Below are 24,940 nucleotides of genomic sequence, written 5' to 3'. Positions count from 1 at the left end.
AGGAGTAAGGACAATTCTCGTGGTTCCGGATTGGCCAAGAAGAGCGTGGTACCCGGAACTTCAAGAGATGATCTCAGAGGACCCATGGCCTCTGCCGCTCAGACAGGACCTGCTGCAGCAGGGGCCCTGTCTGTTCCAAGACTTACCGCGGCTGCGTTTGACGGCATGGCGGTTGAACACCGTATCCTAAAGGAGAAAGGCATTCCGGAGGATGTCATTCCTACGCTGATTAAAGCCAGGAAAGATGTAACTGTAAAACATTATCACCGCATATGGCGGAAATATGTTGCTTGGTGTGAGGCCAATAATGCCCCAACAGAGGAATTTCAGCTGGGTCGATTTCTGCACTTCCTACAGACAGGAGTGTCTATGGGCCTAAAATTAGGCTCCATTAAGGTGCAGATATCGGCTCTGTCGATTTTCTTCCAAAAAGAACTAGCTTCACTACCTGAAGTTCAGACATTTGTAAAAGGAGTGCTGCATATTCAGCCCCCTTTTGTGCCTCCAGTGGCACCCTGGGATCTCAACGTGGTGTTGAATTTCCTAAAATCACATTGGTTTGAACCACTGAAGACCGTGGATCTTAAATATCTCACGTGGAAAGTGGTAATGTTATTGGCCTTGGCTTTGGCTTTGTCATGCAAAAGCCCTTATCTGATTTTCCATATGGATAGGGCAGAATTGAGGACTCGTCCCCAGTTTCTCCCTAAGGTGGTATCAGCTTTTCACTTGAACCAACCTATTGTAGTGCCTGCGGCTACTAGTAACGTGGAGGATTCCAAGTTGCTGGACGTAGTCAGGGCCTTGAAAATTTATGTTTCCAGGACGGCTGGAGTCAGGAAAACTGACTCGCTATTTATCCTGTATGCATCCAACAAACTGGGTGCTCCTGCTTCTAAGCAGACTATTGCTCGCTGGATTTGTAGCACAATTCAGCTGGCGCATTCTGCGGTTGGACTGCCGAGTCCTAAATCAGTTAAAGCCCATTCTACAAGGAAGGTGGGCTCATCTTGGGCGGCTGCCCGAGGGGTCTCGGCTTTACAACTTTGCCGAGCTGCTACTTGGTCAGGGGCAAACACGTTTGCAAAATTCTACAAATTTGATACCCTGGCTGAGGAGGACCTTGAGTTCTCTCATTCGGTGCTGCAGAGTCATCCGCACTCTCCCGCCCGTTTGGGAGCTTTGGTATAATCCCCATGGTCCTTTCGGAGTTCCCAGCATCCACTAGGACGTTAGAGAAAATAAGATTTTACTCACCGGTAAATCTATTTCTCGTAGTCCGTAGTGGATGCTGGGCGCCCGTCCCTAGTGCGGATTGTCTGCAATAATTGTACATAGTTATTGTTTAATAACAGGTTATTGTTATGAGCCATCTGTTGAGAGGCTCAGTTTTGTTTCATACTGTTAACTGGATATGGTATCACGTGTTGTACGGTGTGATTGGTGTGGCTGGTATGAGTCTTACCCGGGATTCAAAATCCTTCTTTATTGTGTCAGCTCTTCCGGGCACAGTATCCTAACTGAGGCTTGGAGGAGGGTCATAGTGGGAGGAGCCAGTGCACACCAGGTAGTCTAAAAGCTTTCTTTTAGTTGTGCCCAGACTCCTGCGGAGCCGCTATTCCCCATGGTCCTTTCGGAGTTCCCAGCATCCACTACGGACTACGAGAAATAGATTTACCGGTGAGTAAAATCTTATTTTTAATATGCAACTGTTACCAAACCAAATAATTTATGGGTCTTATTTAGCAAGTAGGTCTAATCTAGTTAACCTGATTTTCTTTCCAGACTATTGTAATTGTAGTCTGCACTTGTATATAGTTACAATAGCCAATACCATAAATTGCATACATCAGCTTAGTTGGGCAGTGTGCCACATTATTAGGCTGCTCCTAATTCCTCAGAACTATTTAGTCAGATATGAGTTGTATACTTTTTATATTGCACAGGCTAAAAGAGTACATACAGTTTTATAAAGAAGTGTGGTGACCCCTGGTTACAGCAGCACGACTCAGACCCGGCCCTGGAACGCTGAGCCAGCCTCAGGAGACACCTGGAAGGTAGATAATGGCGTCCAGTAACCCAGATCGTGACAAAATCTAAGCAATCTAGTCAGATTGCTTAGATTTTAAGCAGCGATAGCTCCGTGAGTACCCCCCTTAAGTTTCACTGAATCTGTAGCAGTGAAGACAGTAAATTCAAGGTATAAAATGACATGACATATTTCTGCACATGTTAATGCAGAATTTATATATATATATATATATATATATGATGATAGTAACATACCGAAAATGTAAAATAGTGAATGTACTGTAATATGTGAAAGGCTTGGGGACAGTGCCGGACTGGTGCATGAAGTGCCGAGTGGGAAATGCTGTGATAAGGGTCTATACTTATGAGTGTGGCCAGCCTCCAGAGGGGGTGTGGCCAGCCTCCACAGAGGCAGGGCTAACTATTAGAGTGTGCATGGTTTGGGTCCCTTTATAAATATATAGTAAATACTGCTAGTGCATGCATGAAAATGTACCAAATTACCAGCAATGCACTGTAGAAAATGCACCATAGTCCTGTGCAGTATGATATAACATATGTATAATGTGTAATTCGAGAGCACACTCTGAATCCAGATCCCTAGAGGAGGAGGTGGCTCCTCAGGCAGTGGGGCCCACCTGTGTTTTCCACAGTGCCGCTGTGAGCCAGTCCAGCCCTGCTTAGGGATGCTGTATTTCAGTACATTCTGTAGTAACTCATAGCTAAAAGGCTTTCTACTTTTTCTTGAAGAATATTTCACATTGTTCCTTATAAAAATTCTTGTTGATGTAAAACATCCTTAGATCTTCTTGCATGCAGAAGATGTTTGAGATCTCTCCACAAAACTCCCTGAGCGTAACAGATCCACCCTGTGCTTAACATTTGTAAAGGAGTTTTTTTATTTTTAAATTCTTCATCAGTTATTCTCTAAATGTATATTATTTGCATGTGTTTTAAAAAATTACTTTTTGGTTTTATCAGTACTTTATTCTAAAATCTTTCTGACTTATCAAAGTACTAGTAAAGGACCCTGGCAAATGCCAGGTCACCTAACATTGCCCACTGCTCAGTCCGGTTCAGACCACCGCTCTGTACTGCCCCTCCTCCTCTATCCCCTACATCTTCCTGCTCTGTTCCTCTCCACCAGCGGTGCAAGTGTGCGGGTACGGGTGGGTACGGCGTACCCTTAAGAATTTAGCCGTGGGTACGCCGTAACCACACTGAAGGGCCGCCGCTCCTCGTCGCTCCCCGTCCCTCCCTCCCTCTGCTGCTCATCGCCGCTCCCCGTCCCTCCCTACCTCCCTCCCTCTGCTGCTGCTCACCGCTGAAGTGAGGGGAAGAGAGTGCAGCCTGCGCCTCTCCTGCCCCTCTGTATCTTCGTTCAATGCAGCACCGCCCGTGAGCCAATCAGAGCTCACGGACCGGTAGCCAAGGCTGCCGGACCGCGAGCTTTGATTGGCTCACGGATCGATGCTGAATTGAACTGAGGGGAAGACTGAGGGACTGAACGGAGACTGAGGGGAAGGAGAGGCGCAGGCTGCGCTCTCCTCCCCTCACACACACAGTACAGCAGCGGCTGCAGCAGGGTGAGCAGCAGGGGAGGGGGGGGGGCTTCATGTATACCTGGCACTGGGGGCATATCTGGCACTGGGGGAGCATGTATACCTGGCACTGGGGGCATATCTGGCACTGGGGGCATATCTGGCACTGGGGGCATATCTGGCACTGGGGGGGCATGTATACCTGGCACTGGGAGCATATCTGGCACTGGGCGGACATGTGTACCTGGCACTGGGGGCATATCTGGCACTGGGGGGACATGTGTACCTGGCACTGGGGGCATATCTGGCACTGGGGGCATATCTGGCACGGGGGGGACATGTGTATCTGGCACTGGGGGCATATCTGGCACTGGAGGGACATGTGTACCTGGCACTGGGGGCATATCTGGCACTGGAGAGACATGTGTATCTGGCACTGGGGGGACATGTGTATCTGGCACTGGGGGCATATCTGACACTGAGGGCATATCTGGCACTCTGGAGGCATTTGTGTATCTGGCACTGTGGGGCAATGTGTATTTGGCACTGTGAGGCAATGTATATCTGGCACTCTAGGGGCATTTGTATATCTGGCACAGTGAGGCAATGTGTATCTGGCACTGTGGGGCAATGAATATCTGGCACTGTGGGGCAACGTGTATCTGGCACTATTGGGGTCATATGTGTATCTGCCCCTCCCCACATATGTGTATCACGCCCCCATTTTCATTGGCCACGCCCCATGTGGCATTTGGCCACACCCATTTTTCGGCGTGCGCACACAGTACCCGTAAGACATTTCTCTTACGTCCTAGAGGATGCTGGGGACTTCGTAAGGACCATGGGGTATAGACGGGCTCCACATGAGACATGGGCACTATAAAGAACTTTAGAATGGGTGTGCACTGGCTCCAACCTCTATGCCCCTCCTCCAGACCTCAGTTAGATCCTGTGCCCAGAGGAGATTGGGTGCATTACAGGGGAGCTCTCCTGAGTTTCTCTGATTAAAAGAATTTTGTTAGGTTTTTTGTTTTCAAGGAGCCCTGCTGGCAACAGACTCCCTGCATCGTGGGACTGAGGAGAGAGAAGCAGACCTACTTAAGTGATAGGCTCTGCTAGTTCTTAGGCTATTGGACACCATTAGCTCCAGAGGGATTGGAACGCAGGTCTCACCCTAGCCGTTCGTCCCAGAGCCGCGCCGCCGTCCTCCTTGCAGAGCCGGAAGATAGAAGCCGGGTGAGTATTAGAAGACAGAAGACATCACAGGTGGCAGAAGACTTCAGATCTTCACTGAGGTAACGCCATTGCTCCCATACACAAACACACACTGAGGCACGGATGGGTGCAGGGCGCAGGGGGGGCGCCCTGGGCAGCAATATAAAACCTCTAGGCTGGCATTGCAGTTTATATGGGCTGCGGAGGCAATATATATATACAAATCCCCCGCCAGTATTGTATTTTTGAGCGGGACCGAAGCCTGCCGCTGAGGGGGCGAAGCTTGATTCCACAGCACTGACCAGTGCCATTTTCTCCACAGCACACTGCAGAGAAGCTGGCTCCCCGGACTCTCCCCTGCTGAACACGGTGACAGAGGGCTTAAAAAGAGGGGGGGGGGGGGGGGCACTTCATTTGGCAGTGAGTGTATATTGAATAATATTAAAGCGCTGTGGGTCTGGGAAATTGTTTTCCAGGGTCATTGGTGCTGGCATACTCTCTCTCTGTCTCTCCTAAGGGCCTTATTGGGGCACTGTCTCCAGATTAGATATTTCCCTGAGTGTGTGGGGGTGTCGGTACGCGTGTGTCGGCATGTCTGAAGCGGAAGGCTCTTCTAGGGAGGAGGTGGAGCAAATGAGTGTGGTGTCTCCGTCGGCAACGCCGACACCTGATTGGTTGGATATGTGGAATGTTTTAAATGCAAATGTGAATTTATTACATAAGAGATTGGACAAAGCGGAGTCCAGGGAAAATGCAGGGAGTCAATCCTTGCCTTTCACTATATCACAGGGCCCTTCTGGGTCTCAGAAGCGCCCACTATCCCAAGTAGCAGACACTGATACCGACACGGATTCTGACTCCAGTGTCGACTACGATGATGCGAGACTTATAACTTCATATCAAGATCCACTGTCTAAAATATACAAACAAATTACATAAGGGTCCTGTATGGTCTATCCCATTTCCTACATACCTGTGCAGAGGGAGCTGGGGCGCAATCTTGCATTGTGCGCCACTTTTCTAATGGCTCCCACTGTTAGGACTACAGGACAGACAGACCACAGCCGGCCGGGAACCCGCCATGAATATAACCATGGAAGAAAGTGGGTGGGATGCTATGGGGGTGGAGAGCAGTGGTGCAAGTAGAAAAAAAATAAGATTTTAAACCTACCGGTAAATCTTTTTCTTACTTACACCTCCTTATAAGCTTCTCACAGAGCAGATGCCCAAGACCCCACAATTTGTGGGGCCTTTGAGGATAGGTGAGCTGGGTCAGACAGCATCTGATGGTGCCTCTGGAGCTGCTTGGGAAGCAGGTAAAGAATGCTGCCTGGCCACTCGGATTGTAAATTACACTCAATTAGAGCGATCAGGCAGTATTCTCCACCTGCCTCCAATCAGCAGCACACTGAATGGCTGTCAGCTTGCTAATTGGTGGATGGCTGAAGCTATCCACCAATCAGAGTGCAGCATTCTCTACCTGCCCCCCATACTGCAGCCAGGCAGCAAATGACTGTCATCTTACAGATTGGTGGATGGTTGGAGCTATCCAGCAATCAGAGTGCTCACAACCATTCACTGTCTGGAACTATGTGGAGATGGTTATGGATAGATGGGTTGACCTGAAATATAAAGGTTAAAATGAAAAAAGGGTCGACATTGTAAAAAGGACAACACTGAAAAGGTCGACATAAAGTTTTTCCCCCCATTTTTTGATGTTGTTTTCTCCGTAAAAGAACGGGGGACACCAATTAGTGCACTGTGTCCCCTTGCATGGTGAGCGGCTGCGGGCCAGGTTACTGCTCCCAATCGTAGTCCATGTGGATTGTAAAGTATTAAAAAGTTGAAACTGAAAAAAGCAAGTAAAAAAAACCCCATGTCAACATTTTCATGTGTCGACCATTGTCATGTCGACCTTTTGGCAATGTTTACCCTTAGTCCATTTCGACCTAATGCATGTCGACCAATAGTGATAAACCTATTGACTGTTGACCTTAGTACTGATACCGTGGATAGATGGTGCAGGACTGCAGGAGGGGTAAGTTCTGATATTTATTTTTTGTTTATAACCGTGAATGGGTGGGTAAATACTAGAGATGTGCACTTGAAATTTTTCGGGTTTTGTGTTTTGGTTTTGGGTTCGGTTCCGCGGCCGTGTTTTGGGTTCGACCGCGTTTTGGCAAAACCTCACCGAATTTTTTTTGTCGGATTCGGGTGTGTTTTGGATTCGGGTGTTTTTTTCAAAAAACACTAAAAAACAGCTTAAATCATAGAATTTGGGGGTCATTTTGATCCCAAAGTATTATTAACCTCAAAAACCATAATTTCCACTCATTTTCAGTCTATTCTGAACACCTCACACCTCACAATATTATTTTTAGTCCTAAAATTTGCACCGAGGTCGCTGGATGACTAAGCTAAGCAACCCTAGTGGCCGACACAAACACCTGGCCCATCTAGGAGTGGCACTGCAGTGTCACGCAGGATGGCCCTTCCAAAAAACACTCCCCAAACAGCACATGATGCAAAGAAAAAAAGAGGCGCAATGAGGTAGCTGTGTGAGTAAGATAAGCGACCCTAGTGGCCGACACAAACACCTGGCCCATCTAGGAGTGGCACTGCAGTGTCACGCAGGATGGCCCTTCCAAAAAACACTCCCCAAACAGCACATGACACAAAGAAAAAAAGAGGCGCAATGAGGTAGCTGTGTGAGTAAGATAAGCGACCCTAGTGGCCGGCACAAACACCTGGCCCATCTAGGAGTGGCACTGCAGTGTCACGCAGGATGGCCCTTCCAAAAAACACTCCCCAAACAGCACATGACGCAAAGAAAAAAAGAGGCGCAATGAGGTAGCTGTGTGAGCAAGATAAGCGACCCTAGTGGCCGACACAAACACCTGGCCCATCTAGGAGTGGCACTGCAGTGTCACGCAGGATGGCCCTTCCAAAAAACACTCCCCAAACAGCACATGACGCAAAGAAAAAAAGAGGCGCAATGAGGTAGCTGTGTGAGTAAGATAAGCGACCCTAGTGGCCGACACAAACACCTGGCCCATCTAGGAGTGGCACTGCAGTGTCACGCAGGATGGCCCTTCCAAAAAACACTCCCCAAACAGCACATGACGCAAAGAAAAAAAGAGGCGCAATGAGGTAGCTGTGTGAGTAAGATAAGCGACCCTAGTGGCCGACACAAACACCTGGCCCATCTAGGAGTGGCACTGCAGTGTCACGCAGGATGGCCCTTCAAAAAAATACTCCCCTAACAGCACATGACGCAAAGAAAAATTAAAGAAAAAAGAGGTGCAAGATGGAATTGTCCTTGGGCCCTCCCACCCACCCTTATGTTGTATAAACAGGACATGCACACTTTAACCAACCCATCATTTCAGTGACAGGGTCTGCCACACGACTGTGACTGAAATGACGGGTTGGTTTGGACCCCCACCAAAAAAGAAGCAATTAATCTCTCCTTGCACAAACTGGCTCTACAGAGGCAAGATGTCCACCTCATCATCATCCTCCGATATATCACCGTGTACATCCCCCTCCTCACAGATTATCAATTCGTCCCCACTGGAATCCACCATCTCAGCTCCCTGTGTACTTTGTGGAGGCAATTGCTGCTGGTCAATGTCTCCACGGAGGAATTGATTATAATTCATTTTAATGAACATCATCTTCTCCACATTTTCTGGAAGTAACCTCGTACGCCGATTGCTGACAAGGTGAGCGGCGGCACTAAACACTCTTTCGGAGTACACACTTGTGGGAGGGCAACTTAGGTAGAATAAAGCCAGTTTGTGCAAGGGCCTCCAAATTGCCTCTTTTTCCTGCCAGTACAAGTACGGACTGTCTGACGTGCCTACTTGGATGCGGTCACTCATATAATCCTCCACCATTCTTTCAATGGGGAGAGAATCATATGCAGTGCCAGTAGACGACATGTCCGTAATCGTTGTCAGGTCCTTCAGTCCGGACCAGATGTCAGCATCAGCAGTCGCTCCAGACTGCCCTGCATCACCGCCAGCGGGTGGGCTCGGAATTCTGAGCCTTTTCCTCGCACCCCCAGTTGCGGGAGAATGTGAAGGAGGAGATGTTGACAGGTCGCGTTCCGCTTGACTTGACAATTTTCTCACCAGCAGGTCTTTGAACCCCAGCAGACTTGTGTGTGCCGGAAAGAGAGATCCAAGGTAGGTTTTAAATCTAGGATCGAGCACGGTGGCCAAAATGTAGTGCTCTGATTTCAACAGATTGACCACCCGTGAATCCTTGTTAAGCGAATTAAGGGCTCCATCCACAAGTCCCACATGCCTAGCGGAATCGCTCCGTGTTAGCTCCTCCTTCAATGTCTCCAGCTTCTTCTGCAAAAGCCTGATGCGGGGAATGACCTGACTCAGGCTGGCAGTGTCTGAACTGACTTCACGTGTGGCAAGTTCAAAGGGCAGCAGAACCTTGCACAACGTTGAAATCATTCTCCACTGCGCTTGAGACAGGTGCATTCCACCTCCTATATCGTGCTCAATTGTATAGGCTTGAATGGCCTTTTGCTGCTCCTCCAACCTCTGAAGCATATATAGGGTTGAATTCCACCTCGTTACCACTTCTTGCTTCAGATGATGGCAGGGCAGGTTCAGGCGTTTTTGGTGTTGCTCCAGTCTTCTGTACGTGGTGCCTGTACGCCGAAAGTGTCCCGCAATTCTTCTGGCCACCGACAGCATCTCTTGCACGCCCCTCTCGTTTTTTAAATAATTCTGCACCACCAAATTCAAGGTATGTGCAAAACATGGGACGTGCTGGAATTTGCCCATATTTAATGCACACACAATATTGCTGGCGTTGTCCGATGCCACAAATCCACAGGAGAGTCCAATTGGGGTAAGCCATTCCGCGATGATCTTCCTCAGTTGCTGTAAGAGGTTTTCAGCTGTGTGCGTATTCTGGAAACCGGTGATACAAAGCGTAGCCTGCCTAGGAAAGAGTTGGCGTTTGCGAGATGCTGCTACTGGTGCCGCCGCTGCTGTTCTTGCGGCGGGAGTCCATACATCTACCCAGTGGGCTGTCACAGTCATATAGTCCTGACCCTGCCCTGCTCCACTTGTCCACATGTCCGTGGTTAAGTGGACATTGGGTACAACTGCATTTTTTAGGTCACTGGTGAGTCTTTTTCTGACGTCCGTGTACATTCTCGGTATCGCCTGCCTAGAGAAGTGGAACCTAGATGGTATTTGGTAACGGGTGCACACTACCTCAAGAAATTGTCTAGTTCCCTGTGAACTAACGGCGGATACCGGACGCACGTCTAACACCAACATAGTTGTCAAGGCCTCAGTTATCCGCTTTGCAACAGGATGACTGCTGTGATATTTCATCTTCCTCGCAAAGGACTGTTGGACAGTCAATTGCTTGGTGGAAGTAGTAAAAGTGGTCTTACGACTTCCCCTCTGGGATGACCATCGACTCCCAGCAGCAACAACAGCAGCGCCAGCAGCAGTAGGCGTTACATGCAAGGATGCATCGGAGGAATCCCAGGCAGGAGAGGACTCGTCAGAATTGCCAGTGACATGGCCTGCAGGACTATTGGCATTCCTGGGGAAGGAGGAAATTGACACTGAGGGAGTTGGTGGGGTGGTTTGCGTGAGCTTGGTTACAAGAGGAAGGGATTTACTGGTCAGTGGACTGCTTCCGCTGTCGCCCAAAGTTTTTGAACTTGTCACTGACTTATTATGAATGCGCTGCAGGTGACGTATAAAGGAGGATGTTCCGAGGTGGTTAACGTCCTTACCCCTACTTATTACAGCTTGACAAAGGCAACACACGGCTTGACAAATGTTGTCCGCATTTCTGTTGAAATACTTCCACACCGAAGAGCTAATTTTTTTGGTATTTTCACCAGGCATGTCAATGGCCATATTCCTCCCACGGACAACAGGTGTCTCCCCGGGTGCCTGACTTAAACAAACCACCTCACCATCAGAATCCTCCTTGTCAATTTCCTCCCCAGTGCCAGCAACACCCATATCCTCCTCATCCTGGTGTACTTCAACACTGACATCTTCAATCTGACTATCAGGAACTGGACTGCGGGTGCTCCTTCCAGCACTTGCAGGGGGCGTGCAAATGGTGGAAGGCGCATGCTCTTCACGTCCAGTGTTGGGAAGGTCAGGCATCGCAACCGACACAATTGGACTCTCCTTGTGGATTTGGGATTTCGAAGAACGCACAGTTCTTTGCTGTGCTTTTGCCAGCTTGAGTCTTTTCATTTTTCTAGCGAGAGGCTGAGTGCTTCCATCCTCATGTGAAGCTGAACCACTAGCCATGATTATAGGCCAGGGCCTCAGCCGTTCCTTGCCACTCCGTGTGGTAAATGGCATATTGGCAAGTTTACGCTTCTCCTCCGACAATTTTATTTTAGATTTTTGAGTCCTTTTTTTACTGATATTTGGTGTTTTGGATTTTACATGCTCTGTACTATGACATTGGGCATCGGCCTTGGCAGACGACGTTGCTGGCATTTCATCGTCTCGGCCATGACTAGTGGCAGCAGCTTCAGCACGAGGTGGAAGTCGATCTTGATCTTTCCCTATTTTTGGAACCTCAACATTTTTGTTCTCCATATTTTAATAGGCACAACTAAAGGTACCTCAGGTAAACAATGGAGATGGATGGATACTAGTATACTTATGGATAACGAGCGACTGCCGACACAGAGGTAGCTACAGCCGTGGACTACCGTACTGTGTCTGCTGCTAATATAGACTGGATGATAATGAGATAAAATTAAAATATATATATATATCACACTAGTACTGCAGCCGGACAGGTATATATTTGGTAATGACGGACCTGCTGGACACTGTCTGTCAGCACTGCAGACTCCTAAAGTAAGCTACTAGTATCAAGAAGATAGAAAAAAAAAAAAACCACGGGTAGGTGGTATACAATTATGGATGGACGAGCGACTGCCGACACAGAGGTAGCTACAGCCGTGGACTACCGTACTGTGTCTGCTGCTAATATAGACTGGATGATAATGAGATAAAATTAAAATATATATATATATCACACTAGTACTGCAGCCGGACAGGTATATATTATGTAATGACGGACCTGCTGGACACTGTCTGTCAGCACTGCAGACTCCTAAAGTAAGCTACTAGTATCAAGAAGATAGAAAAAAAAAAACACGGGTAGGTGGTATACAATTATAGATGGACGAGCGACTGCCGACACAGAGGTAGCTACAGCCGTGGACTACCGTACTGTGTCTGCTGCTAATATAGACTGGATGATAATGAGATAAAATTAAAATATATATATATATCACACTAGTACTGCAGCCGGACAGGTGTATATTATGTAATGACGGACCTGCTGGACACTGTCTGTCAGCACTGCAGACTCCTAAAGTAAGCTACTAGTATCAAGAAGATAGAAAAAAAAAAAAAACCACGGGTAGGTGGTATACAATTATGGATGGACGAGCGACTGCCGACACAGAGGTAGCTACAGCCGTGGACTACCGTACTGTGTCTGCTGCTAATATAGACTGGATGATAATGAGATAAAATTAAAATATATATATATATATATATCACACTAGTACTGCAGCCGGACAGGTATATATTATGTAATGACGGACCTGCTGGACACTGTCTGTCAGCACTGTGCAGACTCCTAAAGTAAGCTACTAGTATCAAGAAGATAGAATAAAAAAAAAACCACGGGTAGGTGGTATACAATTATGGATGGACGAGCGACTGCCGACACAGAGGTAGCTACAGCCGTGGACTACCGTACTGTGTCTGCTGCTAATATAGACTGGATGATAATGAGATAAAATTAATATATATATATATATCACACTAGTACTGCAGCCGGACAGGTATATATTATGTAATGACGGACCTGCTGGACACTGTCTGTCAGACTCAGCACTGCAGACTCCTAAAGTAAGCTACTAGTATCAAGAAGATAGAAAAAAAAAAAAACCACGGGTAGGTGGTATACAATTATGGATGGACGAGCGACTGCCGACACAGAGGTAGCTACAGCCGTGGACTACCGTACTGTGTCTGCTGCTAATATAGACTGGATGATAATGAGATAAAATTAAAATATATATATATCACACTAGTACTGCAGCCGGACAGGTATATATTATGTAATGACGGACCTGCTGGACACTGTCTGCAGAATGCGTTTATAAAAACACCACACGACGAGTGTTTAACTTTTTCAGGCAGACAATCACAATATACTGGTGGTCAGCAGACAATCACAATACTGGTGGTCAGTGGTCATTGGTCAGTCACACTGGCAGTGGCACTCTGGCAACAAAAGTGTGCACTGTACTTAAATATGTACTCCTGCTATAACTGTTCCCCAGTCTCCCCCACAATTAAGCTGTGTGAGCAGTGAGCACTCAGCACAGTCAGATAATGATATACAGTATTACATATGATGCAGCACACTGGGCTGAGCACAGATATGGTATGTGACTGTGTCACACTGTGTATCGTTTTTTTTCAGGCAAAGTACGGATTAATTAAACTGGTGGTCACTGGTCACACTATCAGCAGCAAGTAGTACTCCTCCTAATAATATGCTCCCCAAAATTTGTGTCTCTCTCTAGTATCTAGTCTAAACGGAGAGGACGCCAGCCACGTCCTCTCCCTATCAATCCCAATGCACGTGTGAAAATGGCGGCTCCTTATATAGAATCCGAGTCTCGCGATAGAATCCGAGCCTCGCGAGAATCCGACAGCGGGATGATGACGTTCGGGCGCGCTCAGGTTAACCGAGCAAGGCGGGAAGATCCGAGTCGCTCGGCCCCGTGTAAAAAAACCTGAAGTTCGGGCGGGTTCGGATTCCGAGGAACCGAACCCGCTCATCTCTAGTAAATACCCCAGTGCACTGCTTTGCCCAGGCCCTTCAATGCTGTTAAGATGGTCCTGACTATGGAAATGAATCCCTGGCACATAAATGTTTTAGTTTCTTAGCCTTTTCATGATCAAGCCATACAGTATGTAGAAATTCCTTTTACATCTGAGTTTTTCCTGAAGTTAAATAATACCTTTGTATTCCCTTTACCGGTTAGTGACGTTAGTCCCTTGTAACTATTTAGCCCTCCCACTTTGGAATGCCACTGTAGTTCCCACACAGATAATAACCAGCAGCAAAGTGTGTGCTCAGCATCAATGGTCTCAACCCCACCTTAGCAGTTCACTTCAGGAAGCTGAGAAAGGGGTATGCACAGTAGTAAATAATACAGCTCTTGAATGACCAGATGCATATGTCGTACCTCCCAACATGACCCTCTCCAGGAGGGTCAGAATGCTCTGCTCCTGGACTCCCCTCTTACCGTATGATTGCCATCACCTGTGGTGAAACACCTTTCTTATCCATTACCTGTTCAACACAGGTGTCGGCAATCATAAATTAAGAGAAAAGTCCAGAAGCAGAGCATTCTGTCCCTCTTGGAGAGGGTCATGTTGGGAGGTATGATATGTTGTCAATACAGAAATTAAATAATGAGTGAGAGTTTAACAGTCTAATTCTTCTGGCTATCAGTCCTGACAATGTCTTCAATTAGGTAATGAAAGGAATCTCTGAGCAGAGATCCACCTAAGTGGTTCAACCACACATGGGGGTAAATTTACTAAGATGGGAGCTCTATTTAAGATGGGATGTTGCCCATAGCAACCAATCAGATTCCAGGTATTATCTCCTAGAACAGGCATGTCCAAACTGCAGCCCTCCAGCTGTTGTGAAACTACATATGCCAGCATGCCCTGACACAGTTTTGCTGTCAGAGAATGCTAAAGCTGTGTCAGGGCATGCTGGGATGTGTAATTTCACAACAGCTGGAGGGCCGCAGTTTGGACATGCCTGTTCTAGAAGGTGCTAGATACATGAGAAGTAGAATCTGGCCAACATCCCATCTTAAATAGAACTCCCATCTTAATAAATTTACCCCAAGTTGTGTCTACTCACAGGGAATGAATGTACAAAGTTTTACAACTGTCTCTCTTTATTTAGATATTTAAAATGTATTTTTTATTTTAATGTTTTATTATTTGAAATGTATGGGTAAAAAAACTCCAAAAACACTGCAAGGTAAGTTGAGAAGTTGCACCGACAAAGGGTGGTATCCAATTACCCACAATAGTGCTGCACCGGTGAAAAACTAGTGTTTTTTTGCATTTCTCTTTTACGTCCTACAGGATGCTGGGGTCCACATTAGTACCATGGTGTATAGACGGGTCCACCAGGAGCCATTGGCACTTTAAGAGTGTGGGCTGGCTCCTCCCTCTATGCCCCTCCTACCAGACTCAGTTTTGAAAATGTGCCCGGAGGAACGGGGAGCCGGTGTGAAGATGGCGGCAACAGGGGATGGAGCTCGGTATTAACCGCGCTCCTGGACGGTACCAGAGACACACTGTGCTGCAGTGTGGGGGCGCCCTGGGTCAGCGCTTACCCCTCACACTGGTCAGCAAGCCTGTCGGGGTCAAGGGATCTCAGCCAGCTCAACTCCTCAGGCCAGTTTAATCTTCAGATGAGCGGGAAGACAGCGCCATGAAGGGGGCGGAGCTTCTCCTCAGAGCGGACCCTGCAGCGTTCCAGTGCCATTTTCCTGCATGCAGTAGCTGAAGGAAGATTCTGGTCCCTCCACAGCAGCTCCAGTTTACTGTATTACGGTACCAGGCGGTTGTAGAAGGGAGGGGAGGCTGATAGATTGACTGTGTGTCCTATTAAGTCACACAAGTCAGTGCACATAAAGGGTTTCTCCTTGTAAAAAATGCGCTGGTGTGGGTTGGCTCCAATCTCCGTCTCTCTCTTGCCATTCTTGGGGGAGGAAACTCTGTCTTACCCCAACCTGTGTGTGTGTGGTGTGTTTGGTGGTCACCTGCAGCAATGTCCAGGGATACAGTGTCATATGCTGCAGAGAATTTATCCTCCCAGGATGATCCCATTCCATGTAATCAGGTTAGCACTGGTTTAGCACAGATTCCAACAAGGGAACCAGAGTTGTTTTCCTCTATCAAGACTTGGATTTCTCAGATTTCTGACAGGGTTGCCAGTAATGGATCTGCAACCCAGGTATTGCAGACCTCTATGGCTATATGGCCCTTGTCTGGTACCTCGGGACACCCCACTATCTCACAAACGTGCGCTTGTGCAGGTGACACAGGACGACTCGGATACCGATTCTGACACTACAGATGGTGATGGGGATGTGTTGCGGAGGTCCGCATCTCTTGCAAGGCGGGTGCAATTGTTGATAAAGGCTTTCAGGGATGTGTTAAATGTTAATGATACCACACCTGAGCAGGTTGAGAAGGCCTTTTTCACTGAAAATAAGAAAGCTTTGCTAACCTTCCCTGCGTCAAAAGAGCTGAATGCTCTATTTGAAAAAGCATGGGTAAACCCTGAAAAGAAGTTTCAGATCCCTAAGAGGATTCTGGTGGCTTTTCCTTTCCCTGAGGAGGATAGAAAAAAAATGGGGAAAACCCGCCGATTGTTGACGCATCTGTGTCCAGACTCTCAAAGAAGGTGGTTTTACCTGTGCTGGGTTCTACCGCCTTAAAGGAGCCGGCAGATAGGAAAATTGATAATACACTTAAATCAATGTACACTGCTTCGGGGGCCATATTACGTCCCACTATTGCTAGTGCATGGATAGCAAAGGCAATAGTGAAGTGGTTAGCTGCCTTAATTGAGGATTTGGATACGATGGATAGGGATGAAGTTGCATTGTATTTACGCAACATTCATGATTCTGCTGGTTTTATGGTAGAATCCATAAAGGACCTGGGATCCATAGCTGCGGGTATTTCTTCCATGTCTGTTTCAGCTCGTCGGGGACTGTGGCTGTGCCAGTGGTCGGCCGACGTGGAATCCAGAAGAAGCGTGGAGTCGCTACCCTATACAGGCCAGGCTCTCTTTGGGGAAGCTCTAGACGCGTGGATATCCACCGCTACAGCGGGTAAGTCTCCGTTTCTTCCCTCAGCAGCACCTGCTCCGAAGAAATCCTTCTCCTCAGCTGCGCAGCAGTCCTTTCGGCCTAACAAGCCCAGATAGGCCAGATCATCCAATACCTTCTTTAGGGGAGGTAAGGTGAAGTCCAAGAAACCTGCCGCTGCAAGTTCCCAGGAACAAAAGCCTGCTTCAGGTACCCCAAAGTCCTCCACATGACAGTGGATGGGACGGCCCGGAGGTGGGGCCTGTGGGAGCGAGACTCAGACACTTCTGTCATGTCTGGGTATCGTCCGGCCTGGATCCCTGGGTAGCAGATATTGTGTCTCAGGAATACAGGCTGGAATTTCAAAGTCTCCCTCCTCATCGTTTTTTTTTTTCAAGTCGGGCTTACCAACTCTGTTGGGGAACAGCACAGTGCTTCAAGACACTGTCCAAATGCTGGTGGAGGTACAGGTCATTGTGCCGGTACCACCTCACATGCTGACAAAGGGTTACTATTCGAACCTTTTTGTTGTACCGAAACCGGATGGTTTGGTCAGGCCCATTCTGAACCTAAAATTGTTGAACCCCTTTCTAAAGGAGTTCAAGTTCAAGATGGAGTATCTCAGGGTGGTGATATCAGATCTGGAAGAAGTGGAATTCCTGGTATCACTGGATATCAAGGATGCGTACCTTCACATTCCGATTTGGCTGCCGCATCAGGCTTATCTCCGCTTCGCATTGCTGGACTGTCATTTTCAGTTCCAGGCGCTGCCATTCGGCCTCTCCACAGCACCGCAGGTGTTTACCAACGTGATGGCGGAAATGATGATGCTACTCCGCAAGCAAGATGTGAACATCATTCCTTATCTGGACGATCTCCTGATAAAGGCATCATCCAAGGAGAAGCTGCTGCAATTCATTGTTCTCACAACGCGACTGCTCCAGAGTCACGGGTGGATTCTAAATTTTCCAAAGTCACATTTGGAACCAACCCAGAGATTGTCCTTTCTGGGAATGATTCTGGATACGGAAGTGCAGCGGGTGTTTCTTCCGCGGGACAAGGCGTTGGTGATCCAATCCATGGTCCGAGATGTCTTCAAGTCACCCCGGGTGTTGGTTCATCAATGCATTCGCCTATTGGGAAAGATAGTGGCCTCCTATGAGGCTATCCAGTACGGGAGGTTCCATGCTCGGCCCTTCCAACTGGATCTCCTGGACAAGTGGTCGGGATCTCACCTCCACATGCATCAGAGAATTTGTCTGTCGCCAAGGGCAAGGATTTCTCTCCTCTGGTGGCTCCATTTGCCTCACCTCCTAGAATTCCGCAGGTTCGGGATTCAGGACTGGGTCCTGCTAACAACGGATGCGAGCCTCCGGGGCTGGGAAGCAGTCACTCAAGGAGTAACCTTCCAGGACGGTGGTCAAGCCTGGAAGCCAGCCTGCTCATCAACATCCTGGAACTAAGAGCCGTCTACAACTGTCTTCTTCAGGCGGCCCCTCTTCTGAGAAATCGGGCCATTCAAGTGCAGTCGGACAACGTAATAACAGTGGCTTACATAAACCGACAGGGCGGAACGAAGAGCAGAGAGGCAATGTCAGAGGTGACAAAAATACTCCTCTGGACAGAAAAACACGCGTTGGCACTGTCAGCCATCTTCTTCTGGGAGTAGACAACTGGAAAGCAGACTGCCTCAGCAGACACGATCTCCATCCAGGAGAGTGGGAACTCCATCCGGAGGTTTTCAAGGAATTAACAGATCTTTGGGGATTGCCCCAAATAGACATGATGGCCTCTCGTCTCAACAAGAAGCTTCAGCGTTATTGTTCCAGGTCGAGGGACCAACAGGCAGTGGCAGTGGACGCCCTGGTGTGTCCGTGGGTGTTCCAGTCAGTGTACGTGTTTCCACCACTCTCACTCATCCCAAGAATCCTAAAGCTCATAGGGAGAACAAGGGTTCAAGCGATCCTCATTGCCCCAGATTGGCCAAGAAGGGCTTGGTACGCGGACCTTCTGAATCTATATTCCTACCCTCATACAGGCTAGGAAAGGGGTAACGTCAAAACATTACCATCGTATTTGGAAGAAATGTTTCTTGGTGTCCAAGAAATTTCCTGCGGTGGATTTTCAACTGAGACATTTCCTCCTCTTCCTGTAAGCAGGAGTGGATATGCGTCTGAGGTTGGGATCTGTGAAGGTCCAGATTTCAGCCCTATCCATTTTCTTTCAGAAGCAATTGGCTGCCCTCCCTGAGGTTCAGACCTTTTTGAAGGGAGTTCTGCATATCCAACCTCCCTTTGTACCGCCTACGGCGCCATGGGACCTTAACGTGGTGTTGCAGTTCCTCCAGTTGGATTGGTTTGAGCCTCTGAACCGTTGTAATTCATGAGTGTCCCAGTTTAAAGGGCTAGTATGGTCAGCCTACAGAGAGAGTTAGATTTGGGTGTGTTATTTTCTTTCTGTGCAGGGTAAATACTGGCTGCTTTATTTTTACAATTTAGATTTCCGTTTGAACACACCCCACCCAAATCTATCTCTCTCTGCACATGTTATATCTGCACCCCCTGCAGTGCACATGGTTTGCCCAACTGCTAACAAATTTGCTGCTGCGACCAACTCTGAAGTACCCCCTTTGTCATAACTGTTTATTGCACTGCTCATGTCCATTTTTATGGTGATTTTTTGCTCTCTATTTAAACCAACTACCTATGGCCCTCATTCCGAGTTGATCGGTCGCAAGGCGAATTTAGCAGAGTTACACACGCTAAGCCGCCGCCTACTGGGAGTGAATCTTAGCTTCTTAAAATTGCGACCGATGTATTCGCAATATTGCGATTACTAACTACTTAGCAGTTTCAGAGTAGCTCCAGACTTACTCTGCCTGTGCGATCAGTTCAGTGCTTGTCGTTCCTGGTTGACGTCACAAACACACCCAGCGTTCGCCCAGGCACTCCCACCGTTTCTCCGGCCACTCCTGCGTTTTTTACGGAAACGGTAGCGTTTTCAGCCACACGCCCCTGAAACGCCGTGTTTCCGCCCAGTAACACCCATTTCCTGTCAATCACATTACGATCGCCGGAGCGAAGAAAAAGCCGTGAGTAAAAATACTTTCTTCATAGTAAAGTTACTTGGCGCAGTCGCAGTGCGAACTTTGCGCATGCGTACTAAGCGGATTTTCACTGCGATGCGATGAAAAAGAACGAGCGAACAACTCGGAATGAGGGCCTATGTCTGTACCATGTTCATGTAACACTCCGGTCTGGTTTTACCAGCTCCTTCGCTTCCCTCCCTCCCTCCTTCCTTGCTCTTCTTCTCCTTCTTCTTCTTTTGTGTTTTGTGTATTTTACATTTTATATTTCTGTGGATGTATGGAAGATTCATCATACTGGATCTTTCTTTGTTATATTCGACACATGTACTGTATTTGTGCTTCTTCTTAAGTGTTGCAATATCGATTGTATATTGACTGGTTCAATTGAAGCTTTTGTACTTTCGTATGTCCTGTTATACTCAATAAAAAGATTTTACAAAAAAAAAACCTTTTGGCCTAGGGGTGCCATGAAAAAAATTCTGATACTCTTAAGTGCCGTGATTCATAAAAGATAAACGTTTGAGAACCACTGGCTTAGAGGATGGAATATAGGTGGTCATTCCGATTTGTTCGCTAGCAGCCGTTGTTCGCAGCGTAGCGTTCAGGCTAAAAAATTGGCATTTCTGCGCATGCGTACGGGTCGCAGTGCGCACGTGCGACGTACTTTCACACAAAACTATGCAGTTTTACACAAGGTCGAGCGATGCTTTTCAGTCACTCTGCTGATCATAGAGTGATTGACAGGAAGTGGGTGTTTCTGGGTGGTAACTGTCCGTTTTTCGGGAGTGTGCTAAAAAATGCAGGTGTGTCAGGTAAAAACGCAGGCGTGCCTGGGGAAACGGGGGAGTGGCTGGCCGAACGCAGGGCGTGTTTGTGACGTCATACCAGGAACCAAACAGTCTGAAGTGATCGCAAGGAAGGAGTAGGTTTTCAGCTACTTTGAAACTGCATGAAAAAATTTCAGCACTATTCTGCTAACCTTTCGTTCGCACTTCTGCTAAGCTTATATACACTCCCAGAGGGCGGCGGCTTAGCATTTGCACTGCTGCTAAAAGCAGCTAGCGAGCGATCAACTCGGAATGAGGGCCATAGTTCAGGGAGTTGAATAACTATTTTCACTCCTGTGTTGCTTGCTCTGTAATGAGTTAATCCTTGGTGACATTTGACTGCAACGACTTGAATGCAGTGTACCTGCATGCATGTTGCAAGTACAGTGTGCGGACCCCCGTGTTTTGTCAAAACCACTCTCAAGTGTTTTGATTTGGATTCAGTTTCTTATATGATTTTATTTTTATACATTGATGCTATGAGAATCCACTGTGACACTGTTCATCTATACAGAAAGAGCCAAAATGAACATAACTGGTCAATTAAGTATATATGGTCTTGATTGCTATTCTGCACATTTATAATATACCTGGGCTGTATTATAAGATTGGATACCAATTAATAAAACAAAATAAGTGTGTGTGTGTGTATGTGTATATATATATATATATATATATATATATATATATATATATTTCTTCAGATGGGGCCATACTGTCTACAAACTCCACTGACCTCATATCTATTTGTATATTTCATGAACTGAAGGCTCTGGGACATTTGGCAAATGATATGGTTGGTACTGTATGTGTGAGTATGACACCCACATGGGCTGAACTTATCATGGAGGAGCAGTTTAGTTTGGCCAAAGATTCCAGCTGTCAGAGTGTGCAATCATCTGACACATGGATTATGCTATTGGTGATGAGAAATACACATGCAAATATCAGGCCAGTTTATTGGTAACACTGTGTTTAGGTTTAGGCTGAGGGAAGGGGAGGTTAGACAGGCACCATCGTGGAGGGTTAGGGTTAGGCTGCGGGGAATTAGGTTTAGGCTGCAGTGAAGCAATTAGGGTTAAGGGGGAAAAGGGTTAGCATGCTTAACCGAACCCTGTCAGGCTGGGAGGGGGGGGTTAGGTTTGGGTTGCAGGAGGAGGGTTAGGGGTAGGCTACGGGGATAGGGGGGATAGGCTTAGGCTGTGGGAAGGAGGAGTTAGGTTTAGGCACCCCCCTTCCCGGGCTAGGGTTAGGAGGGGGGGGGGGAGGGGAGAGGTTTAGACTGTGGGACGGGAGGGCTAGGGGGACAGGGATAGTATGCTTACCGGGCCCCTGTACGGATTCTAAACATCAGGATGCCTCGGTTGGTATTCTGACCGCCAGCATCCCAACCCCTACAAACATGTGTTACGATGTATAGGTATTATTATGTGACAAGAAGTCATATTTTCAAATATACGGAGTAAGTCCATAATAGTATCACTTAAAAAAGAGCGCTACAGTACAATAGATAAGTACTGAAGTCAGTAAATTAGTGACTACAGGTTTTAGTTAACATGTTAGTAATGCACTGGTAAAGATGAATATAATGCTGTCTTACCACTGTATGGCTGGTTTTGGTGTTCCCAACACAGTACAGGCCAGTGTGACAGACATCCTCTCCCACACACAGTGCGCTCTGAGTGGTATCCAAAACATAGGTGCACGTCTCGCACAGAGCTCTCGGAACTCTTTGTTCAGTCTGGATTTCTCTTCAGCCTACACATAATAAACAACCACACTGTAAATACAGTATCATGTCAATTATATACAATATAAATATATTTTTATATATATAAACAGTAATCTTGCCGGATGCTTGCTCTATGTACATAGACAAATATTCACAGGTGCAGCACTCCAGGACACATAAAAGCACACTTATTAGCAATGTTTCAGTGCCTTTATTCCTGGCACTGTCATCAGTCCATATACAGTGTATATATATATATATATATATATATATATATAGAGAGAGAGAGAGAGGTCTATTCTAATAATTTTTATAGTCAAAACTCTGAGAAGTAAAAGGTCTACGGCAAGTGAGGCAGTGCCTCCCCTGTCTATCTTTTCTGCACATCTACGTTTAATTTGCTGGCTGTCGGAATCCTGGAATTCCGGTGGTCATGATACCGCTAGCTGCAATCCCGCCAGCCGGCGCTACAGGACTATTCCCACTCGTGGGTGTCCACAACACCTATAGAATGGAAATAGATCACGTAGCAACTAGCAAGCGTATCGAGCCACCGAGCCCCAGCGTGGGAGCACAGTGAGTCCGCAAAGGGACTCTTTGGGTGAGATTCAAATGATAAATCACGCCCAATTTCCTTTCTAAAATGATCTCCGTTGTCGAGCATATTGCGCCCATAGTAATCAGGTTTAGCTGTGTAAAGGGTTGGGTGCCTCGCTACTCCGGGGGTAGCGAGCTGAAATAATGATACCACGTCCCTGAGGGCAGAAACAGAATGAGTGTGGACAGGGGTGAAAAGAATTGAATCTCGCCCTTTGTGTTCATCCTGCTGCCAGCAAACTGATGTTGACAGCAAGCATCTCGGCCACCGGTAAATCATACTGAATCCGATCAAACCTCACCAAATTTCCAGCAGTATATACTGCTGCACATGTGTATAATGCCCACATGAATCCTTGGACTTATGTATTGTGTGTAAATCTGGCTCTGGGGCTCTGGTACTAGCCAGTGCCTCCTCAGCCATTTACCTCACCGCACATCCCTGATAGATATATATATATATATGCACAATTAAGCGGCACTCCAGGACTTATCTCAAATAAGCGGGTCCAGACCCCCGGTTTTACAACGTTTCGGTTTTAATCACAAACCTTCGTCAGGCAGGTTTGTGATTTAGAAGGCACCGGGCAAGTTGATTTCTATTTCTATGCATGAGTGCCGAATCCACAGACTATCTATCTATCTATCTATCTATCTATCTATCTATCTATCTATCTATCTATCTATCTATCTATCTAATATATGGACTTATCTCAAATAAGCGGGTCCAGACACTCGGTTTTGCAACGTTTCGGTTTTAATCACAAACCTTCGTCAGGCAGGTTTGTGATTTAGAAGGCACCGGGCAAGTTGATTTCTATTTCTATGCATGAGTGCCGAATCCACAGACTATCTATCTATCTATCTATCTATCTATCTATCTATCTATCTATCTATCTATCTATCTATCTATCTATCTATCTATCTATCTAATATATGGACTTATCTCAAATAAGCGGGTCCAGACACTCGGTTTTGCAACGTTTCGGTTTTAATCACAAACCTTCGTCAGGCAGGTTTGTGATTAAAACCGAAACGTTGCAAAACCGGGGTCTGGACCCGCTTATTTGAGATAAGTCCTGGAGTGCCGCTTAATTGTGCTTATATCTTCAACCTGCAAAGTTGATTTAGAAGGCACCGGGCAAGTTGATTTCTATTTCTATGCATGAGTGCCGAATCCACAGACTATCTATCTATCTATCTATCTATCTATCTATCTATCTATCTATCTATCTATCATATATGTGTGTGTGTGTATATATATATATATATATATAATATATGTGTGTGTGTGTATGTATGTATATATATATATATATATATATATATAAATATATATATATATATTGTGACAAGAACACTGGGATAGTGTTTGAGGGCAGGTATATTTGTCCCAGGTTCTTGTCTTACATGTTTTAGAAAATGTTAACTTCTAGGAAAAATGCTTTTTTGTTTTGTCTGAACCTTTTCAGTTTGCTGTAAAAGCTGGGTAAAGGCTCTGAGAGAGAGATAAGGCGAGTTCTAGACATTGGGCCCAGTTCGGGTCTTTGGCCTCACAGAGGGCTAATCAGGGTTTCAGCTGTGTAAGAGTGATATAGTGCTTCTAACCTGATTAGTATGGGCAGACTGCCTGGGAAGGCTGCAGGATCTGTGTGTGAGAGACACGCTTTCTGATGCAAGTAAGCTATACAGTATGTACTGAAGAACTCTGTGTTTTGTTTAGTGACAGTTAGGAACATCTTATGTTTAGTTAGTGCCGGACAGGCAAGGTATTTTTATTTTGGGGTTTGTTTTATTTTCTGTTTCAATAAAACTGGCCGGGGTCAGTTGTACCAGAAACTGGACTTGTGTTGTTCCTCAGCTGCTGCGTGCTGCCATATTCCCCAGGAAAAGGCACCTTGCACCCCTACAGTGTTACAACTTGGTGGAGAATGCGAGCAGGCCGTT

At 46.8% G+C, this 24,940-nt stretch overlaps 1 protein-coding gene across 2 annotated transcripts in view; it reads right to left on the bottom strand.

Annotated features, from left to right (window-relative positions):
* Positions 1 to 24,940, bottom strand: part of MYOM3 (myomesin 3) — a 357,638-nt gene that overhangs the window by 254,620 nt on the left and 78,078 nt on the right. For both annotated transcript variants that reach the window (XM_063954304.1, XM_063954305.1), the window contains one exon: positions 22,265 to 22,422. In XM_063954304.1, coding sequence (XP_063810374.1) covers positions 22,265 to 22,422 — 158 coding nt within the window. The remainder of the gene's footprint in view (positions 1 to 22,264; positions 22,423 to 24,940) is intronic.

The sequence above is a fragment of the Pseudophryne corroboree genome, chromosome 2 (genome assembly GCF_028390025.1).
Source record: "Pseudophryne corroboree isolate aPseCor3 chromosome 2, aPseCor3.hap2, whole genome shotgun sequence".
Taxonomy (NCBI): Eukaryota; Metazoa; Chordata; class Amphibia; order Anura; family Myobatrachidae; genus Pseudophryne; species Pseudophryne corroboree.
This window is presented reverse-complemented; position numbering and strand designations above follow the sequence as displayed.